This window comes from Cryptotermes secundus, unplaced genomic scaffold, assembly GCF_002891405.2.
Source record: "Cryptotermes secundus unplaced genomic scaffold, Csec_1.0 scaffold964, whole genome shotgun sequence".
Lineage (NCBI taxonomy): Eukaryota > Metazoa > Arthropoda > Insecta > Blattodea > Kalotermitidae > Cryptotermes > Cryptotermes secundus.
The window spans coordinates 1,894,813-1,903,641 of NW_019725428.1; the positions used below are offsets into that span (position 1 = coordinate 1,894,813).

The 8,829-nt window shown below is 38.8% G+C and overlaps 1 protein-coding gene across 1 annotated transcript in view; it reads right to left on the reverse strand.

Annotated features, from left to right (window-relative positions):
- The window catches only part of LOC111863428 (head-specific guanylate cyclase), a 366,348-nt gene that overhangs the window by 149,445 nt on the left and 208,074 nt on the right, over positions 1–8,829 (reverse strand). Inside the window, exon 3 of the mRNA XM_023849758.2 lies at positions 4,336–4,421. Coding sequence (XP_023705526.1) covers positions 4,336–4,421 — 86 coding nt within the window. The remainder of the gene's footprint in view (positions 1–4,335; positions 4,422–8,829) is intronic.

The following is an 8,829-nucleotide window of genomic DNA, read 5'->3' on the forward strand; positions in this document are numbered from 1 at the left end:
TTCATTTAAGAATTTGATTTGTTTCATTCTGGTCCGTCACACTAATAATATTATGAAAAAGCTAAATAGTTCCGTTCAGTGTGACTTGTTAAGATTTTCTTATATCAATTATTCTCGCCCTTACATTTTCGGTCTTCAGGGACCATCTTCAGAGAGACACCTTTACATCAATACAGTTAGAAGCCACTATTACCGTATATGTTCTAAAAGTTAAAATATATACATACTCGTACAATATAAATAATATACAATTGGCTGTAAAATCTAAAGTCTTTACAACTACAGCGGCTGTTCCAATATTTTATTTATAGTTAGTTTGTTAAGATTCTATTGGAATTCGCAAACGACAATAGCCAGCTTGGTTTACGAATTCCAATAGAATTTTAACAAACTAACTATAAATAAAGTATTGGAACAGCCGCTGTAGTTGTAAAGACTTCAGATTTTACAGCCAATTGTATATTATTTATATTGTAAGTATATATTTTAACTTTTGGAACATATACTGTAATAGTGGCTTCTAACTGTATTGACGTAAGGGTGTCCTTCTGAAGATGATCTCTGGAGACCGAAACATGTAAGGACATGAATAATTGAAATAAGAAAATCTTAACAAGTCACACTGAACGGAAATGAACCACTTTTTCATTTAAGAATATCACTACAGAACACCCTATGGTCGTGGATCTCTGTATCGAAACCCAGATGGCCCTACATTTAAAAAAATAATTTGTAGTATTAATACCTTCAATACTTGCATGTAGCACGAATGGGGGCGAAGATGAATGCATATATGATATTGGTGGGAAAGCCAGAAGGAAAGAACCACTGGGAAGACCAAGACATAGATGGATGGAAAGTATTAAAATTGTTCTTAGAGATATAGAAATGGGATGGTATAAACTGGATTAATCTGACTCTTGTGAACACGGTAATGAACCTTCGGGTTTCTTAAAATCCTGGGAACTTCTTGAGAAGCTGCACAAGTCGCAGCTTCTCAAGAAGGGCTCAGCTCCGTGAATTGGTGAGTGAGGTATCAATCAATACTTGGATCCTTTCCTTAATTCTTCAATTATAACGTTTTTTTAGTTCAAGTGAGCTAGACGCTTGCCTTGCCCCCGATCCTCACACAGAACCCATGCTTTTGAACTTGGAATTGTAAAAATATTCGCAAGGAAGTGGTTGTGGGTTACTCTGATGTGTTATCACAGTACTTCCATGGATGGGTAGCCAAAAAGAAACACGAAAAGCGCCATGATACTGGTTGCTGTCACGAGAAGTAAGGTGCTGAAATTTTATTTTTTTTATCCATGGGGTGGGGTGAAACTGAGTCCACTTAGTACAACGGGGTCCTATTATACCATCCCTGAATTATGATGAGTACGGAACAGTCGGTGAGATGAGAATTGGCAGGGGAAATTGATATACCTGGAGGAAACCTGCCCCATTGCCACTTTGTCCACCACGAATCTCACATGAAGTGACCTAGGAATGAACGCGCACCGCCGCGCTTAAGAGCCAACCACTAACCGTCTAAGCTATGATGCGGGCTAATTATGGTAACACATGTATCAGAAAGGTGGTGTCGTTTGTGCTTTCGCAGTAAGACACTGTTGCTCTCATGTGAGAAATCTGTGGCTGTCACACTGAAGTTGCTTTCAACGATTCATTCATTTATTTTTTCATCAATGGCTCTACAGCCCTTTGTTTGGCCCTGACCTCTTCTTCAGTTTCGTAATCATTTTTACACAGTCGGTAGGGCTCCTTGGACGAGTGATCAGCCTGTTACAATGCCGCTACCTACCCACAGACCAACACAAACACAGAATAAATGCACACACAGACATTCATGCCTTGAGTGGGTTTCGAACCCATGATTCTCTGTTATCGGTGCGTTCTGTATTACGTGCTACATAATTCAGGTAGACTTAACAGCCGAACTTTACAATTTAGTTTCCTTGTTTTTTATTTGAAAGTAAATGGGTAAGCAAAGAGAAAGCCCTCACAATAACTCCGGCAGCAGGATCAAAAGCATATGCGGGTTGTATATTATTATCCGTGCTACAGAGTAAACATATCTTGAAACAAGACTCTGCAAGTTCGGTATTCGTAATTACACAGTTGTGCGCATTACACTTCGTGAAGTGGCAATGATACTGCGACGACGGTGATGATTCTAATTGTACACAGAATCCTTTGTACATCTGAGAAACTATTCATTAATTACAAGCCTGTACCATCCTCGAGAAGTACCGCCTTACCGCGGAAAGGAGGTTTGCGCGCCCCAGTGACCCGGAGAGATATGCTGCCGGGAGTGTAAATTCCTGGTAGGGCCACACATACCAGACTGGTTAAAGGTAGGGGTCAGGGGCCCTCTAAGTGGGGAATTTGGATTTGTTCTAACAACCTCACTCCGGAAAAATCTGTCACGTAAACTCCACAGCCTATGGAGGAGGGCAATGGAGGTGGAAGGTTTGCAGGGCCAATAAAGAAGAAAATCATATATCACGAAGGTGGCATTTAGTTAGTACCCAACCAGCTGGTTACTCAGTCTGTAGGCCTATCAAGTGGACAGTGAACATTGCACTTTAAAGTCAGTTTAAATGAAATTAATTTCGCCTACAAAAATAATGTCATAACGTAACGACATCTATCATTTTCATTTCATGCTTCCTGTTGTTATAATATTCAATTTATTTATTAAACCCTTCACAACACAACTATATTAAGGTCAGTGCCGAGTTCGGCTCTGCTACATGCTACTCGATGATGTAAAGCATCACTTGAAGAATTTTAAACTTGTTTTATTCTATAACTTTCGTTTTATATTGTCTAATTTATTGTACTTTTACGCCAAGTATTTTAATATAATTAATATTATTGTATCCAATTTTACTAGTACTGCAGTTCAGTGGTGTATATATGTTGGCCATGTATTTGTCTGATGATGGCTTTCGGTAGTCGAAACATGTAGCAGAGCCAAACTTGGTACTGACCTCAATATAGTTGTGTTGTGAAGGTTTTAATAAAGAAATTGAATATCTATCATATTTACTGTAATATATTATAACGGGTTTGCTCAAAGTGTTCCTAGGCAACGGCTCGGTAAACACCTTACAACGTGCAACAATGGAAGATGTGTTTCAGTGGACAAATGTTATAGCTCGTTGTTAGGCAACACTCAAGCGCGCCAATGAACTCGATGGCTAGGGAACACGTGACTTGTGTTTTCTATGTTGTTCTTTCGGAGCCTATATAAGGAAGACTTGTTGCAGGTTAGATTAGTGCAGAGTGCAGAGGAGTGCAGTGTAGACTACAGAAGAGTTTCTAGTTGAATTTCGAGGTTCCGGGGCGATTGTAAATGAAATGGCAATAAGACTTCATACTGATTTGAAAAGTTAGTTTCTGTTTTGATATCCAATGTCAGGAGACGACTAGTGGAAACTGAGAATCCTAGTGCGTGTGCAACGGTGACCTGGAAATTGAGTAAATCAGCGATACCTTTGTATTATGTGTAATTAAGAGAAATTGTAACTCAAATGCCAATAAATCTAATCATCCGATCTAGAAGATGTTATATTCTTCACGCTTACCCCCCTACACATGACAACATTCATCAATCCATCCATCCATTCATTCATTCATTCATTCATTCATTCATTCATTCATCAATGTCTCTACAGTCCTTTGTATGACCCTGGCCTCTTCTTCAGTTCCGTGATCTTTTACGCAGCCGGTAGGACTGCTTGGACGAGTGATCCGTCCGTCGCAAGGCCGCTACTTACACACAGGACAACACAAACACAGAATAAACACAAATATCCACGCTTTTAGTGGGATTCTAATCCACGATTCCAGGGTTGGAAAGAGCGAAGACAGTCCATGCATTAGACCGCGCGGCCACTCTGATCAGCACTGTAATATATAATCTCATGAATATTACAATGTTTGTTTCTTTGTTTATTTAACGACGCTTTTTTTCAGATGCAGAAGTAACATGGCTTCGGTTAAAATGTTTATCAATGATAAAGTTCGTGAATACCAAGTAGAAGGGATCGTGGCTATTTTAAGGAATTGCATCCTCATTTGACTTCAGGTTCTAACGAAAATGACGGAAAACCTCAGTAGGATACCCGGACTGCAGGTCGAAATTCAAATCCATAAACTCACAAATACGAGGCCGATGTGACAATCACTCAAATTCAAAGTATGATAACTATGAGAAATTCATATATGCAAATACATTATACATAAAACTGCACTGCCTTTAAAGCTATAATCGTGTTTTTTCTAAGAAATTACAAAGTTATATGTGTTGAAGAACATGGCACCTACCTTCAGCTTCCGAAACTAGATCATAAATATCTTCCAAATACGAGTAGTTGTTGTAACTACTGACGTCATTTGGCAGCTTCTCTTTTCTGAAAACAAAAGAGGAGAGAGATTTCATTCACAGAAAAAGCAAGGGGGGGAATACGAAGTAGGTCGTATGTACAATAAATCCTTGGACTTTTTATTATGAATCTAATACACATGATGCAAGACAGTAGGTACCTCCCTTATCTGAATAATCCCCTGATATTTCTCTCATTCTTTTTATCGCTGGATGAGATACGTGCCCTCAGCTGAATGCAAATCTCTCCAAAGATCATATTTCTGGACATGCTGCTAAAATTACTCGATTGTTTAAACTTACGCCTCTATGATGTCCAAAGAGACAGTGAAATCCTCTCTAAGACTGTACGATTTCTAGAGATTCTTTCTAAATTATACTGAGAATTGTAAGACATGATAATAGACAAGATCTTGTACTCCTTTTGGCTTATTTTGGACTATCTCTTTGTCTATCTGAGTAACCGGTATTGACCCGGTATTTACCCTTCGTTTAGTCTATCAAACAAGATATTAACTTGAATATCTGGAAGAACTTTCTCTGTACGATAAGAGTTTTAGAATTGCCAACCACAAGAAAATATCACTTGTCAAATATTCCCAACGTAAAGGAGGGTGGGAAATTTTAAACTCAAAACTTAATAAAATATTTGAAATAACAGCAACCAGAGCACTTCAATGATTTCCCGAGGGTAATTTCCTTATACACTTTAGCATTTATGCAAAGTCACAAACATGAAACGCTATGGTGGACAGAGACATGTTATCACCAAGTTTATGTGCCGTACTGTTCTCTTCAAAACCTAATTGTATCGTATCTACTTTATTTGTCAGCTCCATTTTCCTTCCAGACCCAAGACGCATGGAAATATGTTCGAGCCTTGGAAAGTTAGCAAATATTATTCATTTCGGCTAGAATACTGCGGCACATTTAAGAAAAAAAAAAGATAAGCTAAAGACAAAATTAACAAAACAGCAAAGTTGCGGACACGAAAAAAGAGGCAAACATAGAAATGCATTGAATGGAAAATAAACAGAGAGGGATGCATGTTGGATCTGAGGTTATCTCAGCGTTGGTTATGAAGAGTTCTGTCTTTAGGGATATAAGGCTGTGTAGACGTTCTGCTTGCTACCTGCTTCATCGTAGTTTCTTGTTACTCTTATTTTCCGACACTGAAGGTATAAGCGATATATTCCTCCGAAACGTCGGTTTGTTTTCAAAGGATTACACGGCGCTGCATCCCAGAAAATCTTCTTCAGAGAAGAAGACGATTAAAAAAATACGGAGTTTTGTGAAGAACTAATCATCTACTTTCCTTTCACTATAATTTTAGTATCTGATAAAAGCAGAAAGAAAACTTTAGTATGTACGTGAAATGAATTCAAGAAAACAATACAAATTCTGGAGGCTGATGGAACTGATTTATGAGGTGCGCCGTTGATATGGCCTCACGTGGCATGATATACATACCGGTTTCATGATGAGTGGTTCGGGCGTTATATTAAGTTCTTATCTCAAAAAATTGAGAGGAAATACTGGCAAAAGGGACTTCTGGAATATAGTATTGAGATGGTTTCTTGTGTTACGATATACATACCAAGTTCCATGAAGACTGGTACAGGCTTTAGAGCAGTATTAAGATTGTGCCTCAGAAATTTGAGGGGTTGTAATGTTGGTATTACTGATGGAAGGGATTTATGAATGACGCCATTGAGATGGCATTCAAAAGCTAAAAGTGGGATATACATACAGATACAAAAAACACTGGGAATCTACAATTGGATTCAAACAGGCAAAGAGATTTATATCAGGACCCTCTGCCAGAAATACGAAGGACCTGTTAAAATTAAACAGAGATAAATTAAGATGGGTGGTAGGATTACTTACTGGGCACTGCCACCTAAAAGGGCACCTTTTCAAACTGGGGCTGAAAGACGACCCAACTTGTGAAAGGTGCCTACAATAAGACGAATCAGCCACACATAACCTATGTGATTGTGAGGCCATAGCTTACTTAAGATTTGTCACCTGGGTCAGTTCTTCACAAAACAAGTGATTTTATGACGCTCCCATAAATAGAGTCCTACATTTCATTCGAAGTGTAGGATTGATAAAGGGTTAATCCAAAGGGGAAGCACAACAGATCATTTAAGGTCGCGGTGCAAGGGCCGGATTTTATAGCCCATCCCTTACACACACACATACAGGCACACGCACACAAGGAGGTGATCTCATAAGCATACATTTATTTTTATCAAAATAAGGAAAGTAGGCTAAAAGAGAATCTTTAAAAGAAATAAGCATAAAAGAAATTAAAGAAGAACCGAATGAAGAAAACGAAGGATCAGATAAAGAAATATATAAATACAATCAATAAGCTGACAGTCAGCAACATTAGTTCACTCCTGATTAAGTAGGTATGAAAGGAAATTCGATTAAGTACGCTTATATTTTTATTAAATGTTTCGATGTGTTTTGAATCTATTGTAGAGTCCATATTGGTTGAAGTATATTAATATAAATTATAAGACGTTTCGGCAGGTTTCTCTGTTCAAGTAAAATTATTTGTTACGTAGATTATATGAAGAAAGAGAACTCCAGTGGTATTATAAATTTTATTCATTGTACCTAAAATACTGGACATTACCAATTGTCTGGTTTATATTTATTACACGGTATACGACGTTTTGGTATGTTTCTGTACGCCTATTTAAAGATACAAAATATTCCACCATTCTCTTCAAAAGCTGAAAAACTTAGACGGGGCAGTTTATGGTCAGGCTGAGAATTGAGTACCTCTGGAATAAAGGTCTAAAAGTGTACCGCTACATTAACCTGCTTATTCATTTCCACTATCCTGATATGTAGACTGTGGCTTCATTTTCTCTATTTGTTCCAGCGGTAGCAATTGAAACTGAATACTTCAGATTTTCTGCATATTTATGGCTTTTTTTTTGTTGAAAAAATTTTCCGAAAAGTTATTCCATCCATCCATCCAACCATCCATCCATCCATCCATGGCTCCACAGGCCTTTCTTGGATCTTGACCATTTCTTCAGTTTCTTAATCCTATACACAGCCTGTAAGACTCTTTGCACAGGGGATGAGCCCTTCGTTAGGCCGCTACCTATGCGCAGAACAACATAAACACAGAATAAACGCAAACAGACACCACTGAATTTAGTGGGATTCAAAACCATGACTGCAGCGTTCGACCGAACGAAGATAGTTCATGTCTTAGACCTCGCGGCTGCTGTGTTCTGCTCCTTGAAACGTCTACATGTTAAAAATATCTCAGACAAATTACGGTGCAATGATAAGCCCATTCCAAATAAGAAATGGGGTTCCTACTATATTTCGGCACGCACGGCGACGTCTGAACATTGCTATTGATGGATTACGTTCGCCATCAATCAAGGATCCAATCCTTTGTTCCCTTCTAGAGACGAAGTTTCAAGCTGATCTTCTGAAACGAAGATTCAGCTTTGGAAGAGGATGTGGCAACTTCTCCGAGTGCTGTCGCAAGGTGGGTGTGGGTTTGGGGGGGGGGGCTGTCGTCGATACAGCTGCTAGAATAGGAGCGAACTTACATAGAGTAATTGGTAAAACTTAGTGCAAATATTTTTGTACTTACGACATATCTGCACTTCCCTTTTACTCTAACATCGTCTTTATGTAATATTTCAGCATCAGGTTGCACTGTATACGGTAGATCTGGCTTTGGAGCTTTCGTGTCGTCTATATGCAACGTCGGTCATTACTGTTCCTTTGTATTCCTTTATTAGACACTACAAATTTCAGCCTAACCGGCCAGCAGCAGAATCCTTAACCATAACAAATTGTACACTTGAAGTTGGCTAGCAGCAGAATTCTTAACTATCACAAACTGTATACCTGAAGATGGCCAGAAGCAGAATCCTTAACCATACCAAACTGTATACCTGAAGATGGCCAGCAGCAGAATCGTCAAACATAACAACCTGTACACTTGAAGATGGCCAGCAGCAGAATTCTTAACCATCACAAACTGTATACCTGAAGATGGCCAGAAGCAGAATCCTTAACCATACCAAACTGTACACCTGAAGATGGCCAGCAACAGACTTCTTAACCATAATAACTGTACACCTGCAGATGGCCAGCAGGAGAATCCTCAAATATAACAACCCGTACACCTGAAGATGGCCAGCAGCAGAATTCTTAACCATACCAACCTGTACACTTGAGGATGGCCAGCAACAGAATTCTTAACCATCACAAACTGTATATCTGAAGATGGCCAGAAGCAGAATCCTTAACCATACCAAACTGTACACCTGCAGATGGCCAGCAACAGAATTCTTAACCATAATAACTGTACACCTGAAGATGGCCAGCAGCATAATTCTTAACCATAATAACTGCACACCTGCAGATGGTCAGCAGAAGAATCCTCA